This window comes from Vipera berus (genome assembly GCF_964194415.1).
Source record: "Vipera berus genome assembly, chromosome: 1".
NCBI lineage: Eukaryota > Metazoa > Chordata > Lepidosauria > Squamata > Viperidae > Vipera > Vipera berus.
In genome coordinates, this window is record NC_138202.1 from 331,020,908 (window position 1) to 331,037,910 (window position 17,003).

Sequence of the window (17,003 nt, forward strand, 5' to 3'; positions counted from 1 at the left end):
TTTGCTACAGTCAAATCATGCAGTTGTTAAGTCACGGGTGTCAAACTCGCCATGTCACATGACGTGTCGTGATGTATCGTGACTCTTTTTGCATTGCCAGAAATGGGGTGGGTGCAGCTTCGGTATGATGAAACTGGCCTGTGGGCCAGCAGTTTGACACCCCTGTGTTAAGTGAAAGTAGCTTCTTCTATTGACTTTGCTTGTTGAAAGCCCCACCTCCCCAGGAATGTCACACATGATAATCACCTGATTCTGGGATGCTTCAACATTTGCACATGCCCACCTGAATTTTTATCACAGGACTATAAGAATGCTGCAACAGGCATAAGTTCAAAGCCAGTCATAAGTCACTTTTTTAAGGGCCATCATATGTTTGAATGGTCATAAAACAAATAATCATAAGTTGAAAATTATCTGCATTTTCAGCTTGATATCTAAAAGAAAGCTGTAAATGGTCCTCATGTTTTTATTAAATTAGAAGTTTCTAATTTCCTAGTGAATGCATATGTATGTTTCCAATTAATCTTTTGCCTGTAAATGATCAAATTCAAAATGAAGCAAAAGACTCTAAAATAGCACTACTTCGTATAGATTAGTGTTAGGACAATGTACTGTAAATGATCAAATTCAAAATGAAGCAAAAGACTCTAAAATAGCACTACTTCATAGAGTTTAGTGTTAGGACAATGTAAAAATAGACACTTTTAAGAGTCACTTTCATAAAAAAAACAACCTGGATTCCAAACTGTATTATCCTAATCGTTACAACTCAAGTACTGTATTGTATAAATGTAGAAGGAAACAACAGTGGTACTGTTATCTCAATTATGGTGCTGATTGTAGAATGGTACTACAAGTCCCAGGCTATTTAGCAGTAGACAAGAAGAACATAGAACATAGAATAACAGAATTGGAAGGTACCCTGGAGGTCATCTAGTCCAACCACCTGCTCTGGCAGAAGACCCTATAACATTCAAATAAATGGCAGTCCAGTCACTTTTTAAAAGTCTCCAGTGATGAAGCATCCACAACTTCATCATTAAAGAAGCACTTCCACTAGTTAATTTCTCACTATTAGGAAATTTCTCCTTAGTTCTAGGTTGCTTCTCTCCTTGATTAGTTTCCACCTATTGTTTCTTGTCTTGACTTCAGGTGCTTTTGAAAATAGTTTGACCACCTCATCTTTGTGACAGCCCTTCAGATATTGGAATGCTGCTATTATGTCACCCCTGGTCCTTCTTGTCATACCCAATTCTTGGGTTTTTCATATGTTTTAGCTTCCAGCCCTCTAATCAACCTTGTTGCTCCTCTCTGCATTCTTTCCAGAATCTCAATATTTTTTTATATTGTGGTAACCAAAACTAGATACAATATTCCAAGAAGAAAGACTTAGGAGAGGAGTAGAAAAAGAGCAAATAAAAGAATTGTGAGAATGCTGTGTCTAAATCTATTATGTAATAAAGAGCATGTAGAGAGTATGAAAACTACTCTATTGAGAGTATGATAGAGCCCTTGTGTGCTAAGGCTAAACCATAACGTAGTCTGCATGCTTAATCTGACACCAGTTATTTGGGTTTATTTAATAAATGAATAACATGAATAACCATGAATAACAATGCTAGATATGTGTTTGGTAAAACACAGGTCCTTATTTCTAAGTGTACTGAAGAAGAATTCTTGTTGATAGCCTTTGAGGTTTCAGGAAAAAAGCATCATGAGATCCATCAAACTTGGGTTTTCCTCTGTATTTCTGATAGTTATTTAGTGCTGGTTTCTGCTCAATGTACAAAGTTGGTCTAAGTAGACTGAAGCTGGCAAGTACAATCTGTTCAGAAAGTCCCACAGCAATTTGTTTAATTAATGTTACCAGTAAACTAGGAAAACATAATTAAAGATTAGCATTTAGTTCAGTTTGAGATAACTGCATAAGCTAACTTGGAAGCATTTTTCTCTAGTTGGAAATTGTTCCTCCTACAGACATATGCTGGAGATTCGCAGTGTTGGATTAATGCTAAAATAAAGGCAATCTGTGCACAAATATGTAAACTGTGCATACAGATCTTGCATGTTTGATCCTGAGCTTTGAGAATATTTCAAAGTTGAGCCTTGGTGAAGGTAAACGTAACCATTTTTTTTAAACAAAGAGCAGAATTTAAAAAGAGAACAACAACAGTATCAAGAAATATGTAAATGTGGAGTCATCCAGTCTGATGGGAGAGGATGGTCTTCAACAAATTATTGACTCTCCAAATATATAGTAGAATGTTCATATAGAAGGTTTTCTCCTGTTTTCCCGAAAAACACCATTTTTCTGCTTGGTCATTTGGAATTGACTTCAGCCTGCCTGAACATTAGGCTGGCAACGTGATGGCATTTCCTTAGTGAGGACATGTATTCAAGAAATGATAAATGAGCTGTCTCAAAGCCAGGATAAGGTGGCTACATGGATGAGTCTCAAGAGAACAAGAAAGATAGTACAGGAATAAGTGTTGTTTTGATGTCTTGAGTTAAGCCTTTGAAGCTTTGTACAGCAGAGTAACTTACTTTCAACTGTGGCCATAAAATCATCAGCAGAATTTTGTTTCAATTTTTCCCAATAATAATGCCATTTCTGCCACAGAATGGGAAGTTTTATGGGCAATGCAGCTAGAGGTGATAAACTAACATCAGTAGAAACTGTGAATGTTTTATCCTAAAGGTGCTTTTTCAAAAGGCAACTGGACTTTCTTTGTTTTTTGCTTGAAGACGTTTCACTTCTCATCTAAGAAACTTCTTCAGTACTGATTGAATAGTAGAGAAGGAAGGATTTATATTTCTTGCAGAATATACTGAAGAAGCTTCTTGGATGAGAAGTGAAACATCTTCAAGCAAAAAACAAAAAACAAAGGAAGTCCAGTTGCCTTTTGAAAAACCACCTTTGGGACATCCATGACCTGAATGACTGAGAATCTCCAGAGACGTGTGAATGTTTTACATGACTTTTCTTATCTGCTTTCTAGATCATCTTCACTTTTAAAAGCCAGTTTCTAGCTGTCATTTAACTAACACAACATATGTTTTAAATTATGTTTATAATTGTTTCTTTCCTTTTAAAGGTGGTCATGAGCCATATATTGAAATACATGAGCAACCTAGACAGAGAGGTATGCGTTTTCGATACAAATGTGAAGGAAGATCAGCAGGCAGTATTCCGGGTGAACACAGTACTGATATCAACCGGACGTTCCCATCTATACAGGTATACCTATTACTGTGTCTGCTTGCTCTTTCACCCCAAACTTCTTTTAAAATTGGGGGTGATGATTGTTTTGCTCCAAAGTCAAGGATTGCGCAATACAATACATTGTTTAAGGTTCTCTTTCTTCAGGCAGAATGTGTTGGAAAGCTGCTGGGAAGATTAGATTTGCTTTCTCATTTGTCCTGCTCTTATGTTATGAAATTAAAATTATACAACAATCCCATAAATACAAATAACATTGTAAAAAACTATGCTAAAACAATGAGCCTCAGAATGATATTGAAAAAAGACTTGTTGTAAAGGGACTGTTCTATAGCTTTTTTTGCAACGTAACAAAAGCAGAAAATTTTGCATTTCTGCAGGGACTATGGTCATGAAAATTGTGCTAAGCCATGATTTGTTTAACCATAATTTACTGAATAAAACATGGTCACACCATGAACTAGTCCATGTTTCTCAATCTTGGCAACTTTAAAATATGTGGTCTTTAATTCCCAGAATTCCCCAGTTAACACATGTGGAGTTAGCTGGGGAATTGAAGTCCACACTTCTTAAAATACTCAAAGTTAAGAAACATTGCACCATTTTAATGAACAGGCACCATATAAGTAGCAGTAGTAGTAGTAGTAATAACAACAGCAACAGCAACATAAATGATAGCAATAGCACTTAGACTTATATACCGCTTCATAGTGTTTTACAGCCCTCTCTAACCGATTTACAGAGTTAGCATATTGCCCCCAATAATCTGGGTCCTCATTTTACCGACCTCAGAAGGATGGAAGGATGGGTAAGGATTGAACTCCTGGTAGTCAGCAGAATTAGCCTGCAATACTGTATTCTAACCACTGTATCACAATGAATAACTGAAGTAAACCACAATTTTCATTATGATTCTTGTTTGGCATGAACTCAATAATAAAGAAGAATTATCCTTCAAGTATACTGCTCTGGCACTATGAGGATTTAAAGATTACATTGAGCCTTTTGAAGCAAACCTAGAAAAGGATTGAGAAATCCTCTCTCTCTCTCACTCTGGACCAATTAAAATAGAATATAGAATCATTTATCCAAGTAGGTGAATCCAGAAGATAAATCCAAGAACCACTCATCAGGTGTAGACGGAAAAGTCTAGCAGTGCCAACAATTGCCAGTCAGGATGTTGGCATAGTTCCAGGACTATTTCCTTATAGGCACATCAAGGAAGGAAAGTCACTGTCATTTAACTTAAACAGCAGAATGTTTCATAGCTTTGACTGGAAGGAAAAAAACTCATTCAGAAACATTTGAATTTCTGATGAAAGTCCTGATTAGCCAGCTTCCACACTATTGCTCCTAGGCTACCCTCCAACTATCAATCCTTCTTGTCCATCCCTGGATCTTACCAGCAGAAAAATAAAATGGAGAAACAATGTCCATTCCAGCTGCACCTGGGCTATCTCTGTAGCCATAATATTTGTAATGATTTGTACAGCCCCTAATTCTCTAGATGAGGTGGACTTCAGTGTCCATAATTCAGCTACTGTATGGCTAGGCTAGGTGCAGAATGCTGGGAGTGTAAACCTATTTATGTGTTGCCTAGGTTGGAGAATGCCACTGTACAGGTTGTACCACACACTTTCCAATAATCTCAGTTTATCAGGTAACTGAGTCAGGAAGAAATTCTGATCTTTGTCTTGTGGAATTTTGCCAAAGTAAGGAGCATGTCTATCAGGAGAAAAACTATGTTTATTGCAGTGATCATTGGGTGCTTCCTTTACAAGAAGGGAACCCTGAACAAAGAAATGCAAAGATTTTTATAGGGAATTAGCAAAGATGGCAAAACTGACTACTTTGATGAAAGACACAATGCTATTTAGTTGTGTTTCTGTTTGGAGACCATTTTTGGACTTCTTCCTCGAAAAAGATAAAAATGAAGTTTTGATTTTAGGATTTGATGACTGAATTTGTTCTAATTATGTATAGAAATATTGTGTATTTTTATTCTTATTAATAGATATGTATATTTCATTTTATGCTTATATTTTAACTTAGAATAATAGGGTTTTTTATATAATTTTAATGTTATTTTTATGGTTTAATCTGTATATTTTTATATGATTTTGTGTTACTTTAAGAGATTACTTTATTATATATTTGTACCAGTACTGAAGAAAGGTAGAAGTCAATTCCCCTTTTCGTCACTTTTTAACTTTTTTCCCTTTTTAATACTTCCTTCCCCAGTTTTTCGCTTTTTGTTATTTTTTATTTTATATGATTTTTTAAATTTAATAAAGTTGATTTTAAAAATACATATACAGTAATCCTAAAAAAATGTGGGATACAAGGCAGGACCCGAAAATAGTGACTCTTAAGGCAGAGGTCCCCAACTTTTTGAGCACCAGGGACCAATTCTGTGGAGAGAGGTTTTTCTGTGGACCGGAAGAGGCGTGGTTTCATGTACTGCCTGCATCTCAAGGATGGGGCTTTGCTTGTTTGCGTGGACCTATTTCTCGTATGTCGCGGCCCGGTGCTGGTTCACAACCCGGGGTTTGGGGACCCCTGTTTTAAGGATTTCAGGCAGAGAAAAGTCAGAGAAATAATATCTACCTATTGGTTCAGTTTCTTTCTAGCCAAGTCTTTCCTGCATTAAAACATGTACTCTGTTACTAAGCTTGGTGCTTCCCTGATAAGTTTTTATCGAGAAAAATATGCAGTTCAATAAACTTTATTCTCAGATATGTGAGCATAGAATTATATTTTCAGGCCCTAATTCTATGTCCACTTGCCTGTGAGTACTGTAAGGTCCGCTAATTTAAATGGGACTGTTTTCAGAGAATGGGTTATGTGGTAAATTAATTGATGAAATAAGATAGGAACCACATCTCACACCAAACTATGGTTTACTGAATAAAGTACCCTGGGTTTACAGAGAACACCTCATTGTAAAACATAAGGACTGATTAAAACGAAATTAAGCAAACTACATTGTTTGGCTCAACATTGAAATTAAAAGGTTGTAGGATTTTGGAAAATATGGAAGATCTTAGAATCATAGAATTGAAACAGGTCATTAAAATATTAAGTGTGACTGTATTTCTTGGTCAATGCAGGATACCTGATCAAAGTGTTTCATTTGAGCACATCCAGATAAAGGGAGCCCATTATTTCACTTGTTAATTGTATTAGCATTCAGTACTTTTGCTTTCCTTAACTTAAAGCCATTATATTATGTCTTGCATTCTGAGTTTACACTGTATATGACACCTCTTCATATATTTGCAAACTTCTATCGTATTTTCTCTCAAGTCATTACTGTCTCTCCACAAGCACAGTCCCTGTATGCTTTATGCACACTGATATTTGTTTACATCAGATATTTACTTGTAAGTAAAAGCAGATTGACATCATTTTGAAATCTGTCCAGAATGTTATTTCTTTCCCTATATAGTTTTCTATTGTAATCACTTCTACTTCTAAGATTTGGGAAGCCTTAATGTTTTTATGTTCCACCATTGTGGAACATTGTAAAAAATGAATTGTTACATTATCTCTTTTCATTTTAAGCTAAAGTTTGATTTTCTTTCTCTTTTGTGAAATTGAGTGATCTAACTCCCCACAAAGAATGGGACTTATTTCCGAATTCAAAGTTATAAAGTCAGGACTTGATGTTCTAGAATTTATTTCAATTTTTTATCTTTTATATCTGGTAGCAAAACATATAAACTATGGAAGCATTGTCCTTCTTGTAAACCATCATTAGCAAGAATATTATCAAAATAGGTGGTGGCAACAAGAATTAACTCAGCAGATACAAAGCTAGGGTCTGTAGACCCAGAAGGATTCTGAGAAAGTGTGACATTTCATCCTATGAGCTTAATTATATCACTATACTTATGCTTTGTGTTTCATTTCTTTTTAGATCCTGAACTACTTTGGGAAAGTAAAAATCAGAATAACATTGGTAACTAAGAATGAACCCTATAGGCCGCATCCTCACCAGTTGGTTGGAAAGGATTGTGAAAATGGTTACTATGAAGCTGAATTTGGGCCAGAGCGTAGAGTTTTGAGGTAAGTAAGTGGGTGTTGTTATATGAAACAGAACTAACATTTTTTTTCAATGTGAGAATTGTTGTAAGTTCTTACATGTTATATTGAGTGGTTCCATAACAATAGGCAAGATCAATACCCATTTGGAAGGTGAGATACAAACTTCAACTTTCTTCAAGGCATAGGAAAGCCCCATATTGTTTCCTAACTCACTCCCAAAATTCAAAAAATGTTTTAAAATGTGCAAAACTTTTATTCCACAGTTCTGAGGATTGCAGAAAGAATGCTGATGGAACACACTTTTTGTAGCCCTGTTTTAAGTAAAGATATCCGTGGGGAAGTAGGGACACGGTGGTTAGGATGCTGAGCTTGTCGATCAGAAGGTTGGCAGTTTGGTGAGTCAAATCCCGAGTGCCGCGTAACAGAGTGAGCACCTGTTACTCGTCCCAGCTTCTGCCCACCTAGCAGTTCGAAAGCACGTAAAAATGCAAGTAGAAAAATAGGGACCACTACGGTGGGAAGGTAACAGCGTTCCGTGCGCCTTTGATGTCTAGTCATGCCGGCCACATGACCACGGAGACGTCCTCGGACAAGCGCTGGCTCTTCGGCTTTGAAACGGAGATGAGCACCGGCCCCTAGAGTTGGAAACAACTAGCACGCATGTGCGGGGGAACCTTTACCTTTACCTTTTTATCCATGGGGAACTGAGTACTAGTTGAAGTATTGCAGCCCTTTTCTTTCCTTGATTTCTTAATAAATACTTATTTAATTACTATTACCTTCTATTTCTCCAGTTGGAGAAAATTAACAAACATCCCAAAGTTTGGCAGACTTAAAGTATGCCTGTGTCTTGAGGCTAACTTTTACGATTCGGTTGTACTTATATGCAAAGGCTGAAATATCCTGCCTGAAATATCTTGGTTTTTTTTTTATTTCTGTGCATTTTCTTACGATATTTATATATAATATAGTATTTGCTCATGATATTTAAATATGTTTGATTTTATGTAAGAGAAAGAGTACAGACACTGGAACCACAGAGTTGCTGTTATTTTAAAAGTGGTATACTAAAGTAGACATTGGGGTCCCCAATTACAATCAGCTTTTTTTAAAAAATAAATTTATTCCGGAGGAAAACCTTTTGCAATGTTGTTGCCCAAAGTCAAGTGTAAGAACCATCCAGCCTTGAGATCACCCAAGTTGATGTACATTCCCACTTGATTGGTGGCCTTCCCTCATGTTGCTCCTTTACAATCTTCTTTATGTTCCTTTATGCTTAATGAGAAGGATACCTTTAGCCTCAACGTACTCATACCGCCAGAGGAGGGGGGAAAAGCAATATATTTGAAGACTGCTGTACTTCCTTGGTGGCCAGGGAGGAAAAGGTTTCTATTTCACTCCCTCCTGCCCCTTCCCAGTAGAGAAATATAAAAAGGATGGTATACTCTAAGCATCAACCCAGGTTGCCGAATGCATCTGAAACAGCAACTTTTGAAGTTTTTCCTCATAATAGGAAGAGAAAAGTGAAGAAAGCTTATTCCTCAAAAGCTGAAGGACTAATAATAGATTGGAAGGGTTAGAAGAGATCTTGGGGGTTATTTAGTTTAACTCCTGGCAGTACTGCAATCCACAATTACTTCGTTTCTACTTGATGGCTATCCATGTTTAAATACTTATAGCAAAGGCAATTCTATCATCTTCTGAGGCAACACGTTCCACTGCTGAACAGTTTCTCATTAGAAAATTATTTCTAATGCCCAAATGAAATCTTCTTTCTTCACACTTAAACCCATTCTTTCTTATCTTCTGTTTGGTAGCCCTTCAGATACTTGAAAGCAGCTGTCATAGCTCCCTATGGTCTTCTCTTCTTTAAGCTAAACATATCCAGTGCCTCAGACTATTTCTCATAAGTTTTTTTTAACTCTAGGCATCTTATTATCTTGGTTGCTATCCTTTGGACATGTTCCAGTTTGCCAGTGCCCTTCGTAAAGGTGCCAAGCCCAGTACTGGATACAATTTTGTAGGTTGGTCTGACCAATACCAATTACAGTATGACTCCTCTTCATCCTGACCTCTGTACTTCGGTTGATGTTATCTTGAATTGCATTCATTTTTTCACAGTGGATCACATTGTTCATATCTTCCTTTTGATCCACCAAAATTCTCAGAACTTTCTGCCATACTGTATATAGTTGCTCTGTAAGATTGTCTATTCATGTCTTAGATTTTCTTATCCAAATGAAGGACTTTGTATTTCTTCCTGTTGAAATCTTGTTGGTTTCTACTCATTTTTTCAGCTCATCATAATCCTGCTGAATACTAATACTTTTTCTGAGGTGCTGACTTTTCCTCCTGCCTTTGTACTGTCGGCAAACTTGATCATTGTGTTTTTAAACCCCTCATCCAAGGCACTCATAAATATGAACAATGCAGGGCCTTCTGTGTAGAATGCAGCCCAGTGGTATGGCATTTGTTACTGCTGTTCTAAATGTTTACTCAAGTGTGTTATTAATAAAAAGTTTTACTCAGAGATATCACAAACATCACTAGTGGTTGTTTACTTTTTTTCCCTTGTGTACAAATGTACATGGGATGAAAGGAAAGTTGTGTAAAGTTGTGGAACACTAAGGCAGAATTGAAATCACACTTCTAGAATTGAACAATCTGGGATTTGTTTCTGAGTATACAAATGTATCTCTTGTGGTAAATTAATCAGATGTTTATAAATAATTTGCTCTGAGGGACTTCTTTTGCTGTATCTCCAGGCAAAATGACATTTACCAATCCTCAGGAATATCAGCACTTGGGGAGCGTGTGTGCAAGACTTTGGCTCTTCTGTAATCTGTTCTAATTTCTCATATAGCAATTATCTGGTATTAATTCCTATTTTGCATTTTCCCTGGGCTGAAGTGATGTCATGGGTTTTCCATGTGGGAAAGAATCAGCTTGCTGGAGTAGGTGGGGAGAGTCCCTTAAAGAAGCTGCCTTGTGACCTGATACCATTACATGCAAATTAGGAAGCTGATGCTATTGTTGCTACTATTCAGAATCTCAACAAGTGGCCTGGCTATAGTAACTTTTTCTCATGTTTTCTAATGTTTTATTAGTTTATAATATACGATACAATGGAAATACAAAAGTAAATAGCGGAAAAGATGGGGAAGGAAAAAGGGAATAGAGAAGTGAGGTAAGGGAGGAAAAAAGAAAAAAAGGCATTGACTTCTGACTTCCTTTGATGCAACAGAATATCAGCTTCAAAACTCAACTTTTTACTTATACAAAATAATATAAACAAGCCATTTTAATAACATCAAGTCTATCTAATTGGTAAAACCCAAAATCAAAATTTCATTTTTTTCCACCTCAAACACAAAGTCTAGAAGTGGTGTCCACGTAGCAATAAACATATTCATATTTTTTTCTTTAATTGGTACAGACAGTTTAGCCATCTCTGCTAGCTCCATCAATTTTTGTAACCATTCCTCCATTGTAGGAATCAATGTAGTCTTCTATTTCTGAGCATAGAGTAATCTTGCTGCTGTCAACATATATAACATCAAAGTTCCATATATTTTTTTCCAGGTCTTTGTCCATTAGCCCCAAGAGAAAAGTCTCTGGTTTTCTTTCTATATTTACTTTAAGAATTTTCTGTTTTAATATATGAATCCTACTCCAATATTTTCTTGTCCACCATAAATGGTAAAAAGTCCCCTCTTTACCTTTACATTTCCAACATTTATTTGAAATACCTTTATACATTTTTGATAACTTGTCTGATGTTAAGTACCAATGGTACATCATCTTGTAAAAATTTTCTTTTAAATTATAATTTAATGTAAATTTAAATCCTTTATTCCACATATTTTTCCATTGTTCAAGCATTATAACTTTTTCTCATGACCACATGATTCAAAATCGCTCCTCCCCTTCTGCCAGAAAAAAAAAACAAATTTGAACTAATTCTTGGTGGGGGGGGTTAAGAAAAAAATCAGGGATTCCTGGTGATAAATGAACAGCTACACTCTTTGTTAGAAACTTAGAGGAGAAATATACTTCTCTCTGTGGAAATATATAAAATACCATACCTCTCTAGACCTACTATGATAATGTTCCTTTTTCCTCTTAAAATGAGGAGAGGTATCTAAAATCCAGAACTGCAATTCTATGGATGCTTATTTTAGAAAAGAAGTTTCATCAAATTATAGGGGACTTTCTCCTAAACAAATATGCACGAAATACAAATTTTAGGGATTGAAGGTTTTTATGGTGTAATCCTCTACATATCTATTAAGAACCTGCTTTGCTCACTGCATATTCAAACAATGAAATATTGAATTCAGTCTCAATCAGCCAAATCTCTGGCTTTTGGTAAATTTTACCACTTACTTCTACCTGTATGCATCCAGTAATGTTCCTGGAATTTACTCCCAGGCAGATATGTATAATAATGTAGCCTCTTTCTCTTTAATCAGAAGATGAATCATCTAATTGAAGAACAATTTAAATATACCGTATGTGTGTAATTGAAGGGTGTTTTTTTAAAGAGGCTATTCTGCAATGTTACTAAGATAGAAAAGAGAAATGTGAAAGATAGCATTGTCTCTGAAAAAGTAAGTTCTTGTTAAGTAAAGTTTTGATTATGTCCCATAAAGTCAGTATCAAATTTTATTGACCACGTAGATTTTCTCCAGGAGGATCTTTTCCCAACCTGTTCTTTAAAGTCTTCCACTGTTATGGCTGTTTCCTTTTACCTTTTCCAACATTATAGATTTATTCAGATAGCTATATATTTGTATTATGTACCACAAGTAGGATAATTTGAGTCTGCGTATTGTGTCTCAAGTGAGAAATCTAGGTTAATTCATTTGATGATCCATTGTTTGTTTTCTTGATATTGGCAAAATATATATTTGTGCTGCTTGAAAACATTGTTTTCAGATGATGACAATATGTTAATATTTAATATTTAATTGGTCAATTAATTGAATCAAGTACACATGCTAATTAAATACAGCTGTCTTTAAACACTTGATATCTCTATTTTCAAACCAGCATCCAGTCTATTTAGATTATATATTAATCTGCCTCAAGGATCCCCAAAAAGTATATTTTTCAGTGTATACTACTAAAACTCTCATTGTATTTATTTGTTTGTCTATTTGTATTCTCAGATTAGCCCAAACAATTCATTATACCACAACCTAAAATCTGCTAATTTAAATAATACATTAAAAAATCTGGGACCCATTACTCCTGTTGAATTAAAATTCCCATGATGTTCAGACCAGTTCTACAGGTAGTCCTCAACTATGACAACTGGGACCAGAATTTCGGTGCTAAGCACTGCAGTTGCTAAATATACTGGGCCAATTTTAGAACTATTTTTATTGTGATCATTAAGCAAATCATATGGCCATTAAGTGAATTATGTGGCTGTTAAGCAAATCTGGCTTTCCAGATGAACAGAAAAATAGAAAAACAGAGTTGAAAAGGACCTAGGAGATCTTCTAGTCCAATCTCCTGCTCAAGCAAGAAACCATATACATTTCAGACAAATAGTTGTCCAATTTCTTCTTAAAAACCTCCGGTGTTGAGTGCCCACAACTTCTGGAGACAAGTCATTCCACTGGTTAATTGCTCTAGCTATGGTGGCACAGTGGTTAGAATGCAGTACTGCAGGCTAACACACTGCTCATTCAAGGAGTTCGATTCTGAATGGCTCAAGATTCCAAGGTCAGTAAAATGAGGACTCAGATTGTTGGGGGCAATATGCTGACTCAGTAAACGGCTTACAGAGGGCTGTAAAGCATATGAAGTAGTATATAAGTTTAAGTGCTATTGCTAACTGTCAGGAAATTTCTCGTTAGTTCTAGGCTGGTTCTCTCCTTGATTAGTTTCCATCCATTGCTTTTTTGTCTATCTTCTGGTGCTTTGAAGAATAAGATGACACCCCCCTTTTTCGTGAGAGTCTCTTAGATATTGGAACTGCTATCATGTCACCCCTAGTCCTTCCTTTGATTAAACTAGACAAACCCAATTCTTGCAACCATTCTTCATATGTTTTAGCCTCCAGTCCCCTATTCATCTTTGTTACTCATCTCTGTACTCTTTCTAGAATCTCAACATCTTTTTTATATTGTGTGACCAAAACTGGATGCAATATTCCAAGTATGGCCTTACCAAGGCATTATGAAATATTTCACGTGATCTTGATTCCATCCCTCAGTTAATGCAGCCTAGGGCTGTGTTAGCTTTTTTGGAAGTTGCAGCACAATGCTGGCTAACATTTAAGTGATTGTCCTTTTAAATTGCTGTTACTATTATTGAGCCAGTTACCACCTATTCTAGATAGATAACCTTTATTGTCATTTTTTACTCTGGGCATACTGGCACACTTTAAAAATGAAATTCTGTTAGCTGTGCATTTGATTTTCCTTGCCTAAATGTAGAACATTACTTTTCTCACCACTGAATTTCATTTTGTTAGATGGGGCCCAATGCTCAGGTCTGTCAAGATCCTTCTGTATCTTGAGCCTATCTTCTGGAGTGTTGGCTATTCCTGGCAGCTTGGTGCATCTGCAAATTTGATGAGATCCCCATATATCCCCTCATCTAAATCATTGATGAAGTTATTGAAGAGTACTGGGCCTAAGACAGAGCCTTGGGGTACCCCACTGCATAATTCCCTCCATGTAGCTGCAGCTCCATTAAGAACTACACGTTGAATGTGGCTGGCCAGTCAGATATGAATCCATCTGATGGTGATGCTGTCTAAGCCACATTTTTCTATCATATCAATTAGTAGGTTGTGGTCTTCTTTATCAAATGCCTTACTGAAGCCAAAATAAATTATATCCACAGTATTTCTCCGGTCCACCAATTTTGTCACATTGTCAAAGATTGCAGTAAGATTGTCTGGCATGATCTGTTTTTTGACAAACCCATTTTGGCTTCTGTTTATGACTTTGTTTGCTTTTAAGTGTTCACAGATTTGTTGTTTGATTATCTTTTTCCGGAATCTTCCCAGGTATTAATGTCAGGCTGCTAGGTTTGTAGTTTCCTGGATCCATTCTTTCCCTTTTTTGAAGATGGAAACTACATCAATCCTTTTCTAGTCATCTGGTAGTTGCCCAGTAGTCCAGGGTCCTTGAAAAATATGGTTCAATGTTTCTAGATCACATTTGCCAATTCCTTCTGGTGTAAACCATCTGATCCTATTGTTTTGAACTCATCTAGAGCAGATTGGTATTCTCTTACCATTTTCTTGCTTATTTTGACTTGGATTCCTAATCTGCATTTTACAGTATTTTTGCTTGTTGTAAGTCAAATGGTTACAAATTGGGTTCACATGACCGCAAGACACTGCAAGTATTATAAATGTGAGCTGGTTGCTAAGCACCCAAATTGTGATTACATGTCGATGGAGGTGGTGTAATGGTCATAACCTTAGGCCAACACCAGCCAAAGTGACAGTGAGGTAAAATAACTCCACTCAGGAAGCTAAGTTATGGGAATGCCCAAACCCAGTCAGTTGCTGCATTATGATTGAGAATTTTTTCACATTCCCACTGGCAACTTGTCTTTTACCTTCTGTACAATAGTCATATCGTGGAAGGTGTGGTCCTGGAAAGGGATCAGTGGAGCAGATGCTTTATGAACGGAAGACATCTGTTTCCCCTGACTTATTGCATTCAGAAATTGAAAGACATGTTTGCATTGTACCAATACTTTTGTGCTTTCTTCCACATAGAATGGTGGGAATTACTTTACAAATTTAATTGACCCTGGGGGAAAATATAAATAACTTCGAATGATGGCAGTGGTCATTCAGTCTTTACTATCCCAAGCTGCAAAAGAAATTCCAGGTAGTCCTTGTTTAGTAACTGTCTTGTTTAGTTACCATTCACAGTTATAACGATGATGAAAAAGAAACTTAACAACCAATCCTGACATTTATGACCTTTACAGGTCTGTAAAGAAAAAAAAGAATGAAGTACAATTATAAGCACAATCATAATTTCACTTATCAACCAAATTGTTAGTCCTACTTATGGTCACTAAATAAGAACTACATACAGTATATCTACAAGTCAATATTTGGGTTTTGAACAAAACAGTGGAAAGAAAGAAAAGAAAAGCATGCCTTTTCATTAAGTAAATGATATGCTGCCAAATGCCAGTTTCATTTTATTTCTTAAGTTTTTCTTCCTAAAAAATGTAAGGGCTTGGTGGGGATTAGAATCCAATGTTCACATAAGGCAGGGGTCTCAAACTTGGCCCTTTTATGACTTGTGGACTTCAACTCCCAGAATTCCTCAGCCAGCATGCCTGGCTGAGGAATTCTGGGAGTTGAAGTCCACAAGTCATAAAAGGGCCAAGTTTGAAGACCCCTGACATAAGGAGACATGGGCATTTGATTTTATGCAACACACCTGAGCTTTTTCCTCTTCACAGCCCATCTGATTCTTCCAGAAAATCAGGCTAATTTGTGGTGCTGAGTTTGATCTTTAAAACCCTTGAGGCTGGATTATCTGAGGGACCATCTCTTCCTGATCACATCTGCCTGTCCCACCCTAACCCCCCCCACCCCCGAAGCCAACTCCTTCTTATTTTCCAGAAGTTCCTCAAGATATGGGGGAGTCAGGGGACTGATGAGATTTTCAGGTGGCTCCCTTGGTGATTGAATCTTGTGTGTGTTTAATATGACTATGTTTGACATGTTTATTATTTATATCTTAGTTATACACTGCCCAGAATCACTTCTTGTGTGATGGCTGGCTGTATAAATAAATATTTTGAGTGAGACACTTTAATCTCAAATGCTTTTTGAGGGCTTTTGCTGATTTTTATCACAAACAGATGTTTACTCTCCTATCCTTTACTAGATGGACTTTTGATATAATTTAGTATAGCTGTTGTTATGGCTGTGTTGGTTCTTGTTCTTTGTCACTTATTTAAAAAGGAAAATTATGCGTCTCTTTCCCTGTGGCATTTAGATGTTTGAAAGTGGGTAATAAAAAGCAAATTACTATCATGACATCTATCTTAGTTTTATGCAGGATCTCATAAAATCTTTTTAATATAAAGTATTTGTCAGAATTAAAATTCCACAATGATTCATTTTGCTACCAATATGGTAGAGTCCCTATAGTTGTATCATTCTTATATTTATTTTAAGCATCTAACTCTCAAATGTATATGCTATAGTTTTCAGAATCTGGGCATTCAGTGTGTGAAAAAGAGAGAACTCAAGGAATCCATCATTTCACGAATTGCTAAGAAGATCAATCCATTCAATGGTAAGTAACCACTGATTATTAATTGCATTAATGACTGTTGAGACTCCCTGTTGTTGTTGTTGTTAGTTGCGAAGTCATGTCTGATCCATCGCGACCCCATGGACAACATTCCTCTAGGCCTTCCTGTCCTCTACCATCTTCTGGAGTCCATTTAGGCTCACACCTACTGCTTCAGTGACTCCGTCCAGCCACCTCATTCTCTGTTGTCCCCTTCTTCTCTTGCCCTCAACCTTTCCCAGCATTAGGCTCTTCTCCAGTGAGTCCTTCCTTCTCATTAGGTGGCCAAAGTATTTGAGTTTCAGCTTCAGGATCTGGCCTTCTAAAGAGCAGTCAGGGTTGATCTCCTCTAGGACTGACCGGTTTGATAGCCTTGCAGTCCAAGGGACTCGCAGGAGTCTTCTCCAGCACCATAGTTCAAAGGCTTCAATTCTTTGGCG

The 17,003-nt window shown here is 36.6% G+C and overlaps 1 protein-coding gene across 1 annotated transcript in view; it reads left to right on the plus strand.

Moving 5' to 3' along the window:
* The window catches only part of REL (REL proto-oncogene, NF-kB subunit), a 46,870-nt gene that overhangs the window by 6,262 nt on the left and 23,605 nt on the right, over positions 1-17,003 (plus strand). The window contains exons 2-4 of the mRNA XM_081332633.1: positions 3,096-3,238; positions 7,140-7,288; positions 16,475-16,566. Coding sequence (XP_081188759.1) covers positions 3,096-3,238; positions 7,140-7,288; positions 16,475-16,566 — 384 coding nt within the window. The remainder of the gene's footprint in view (positions 1-3,095; positions 3,239-7,139; positions 7,289-16,474; positions 16,567-17,003) is intronic.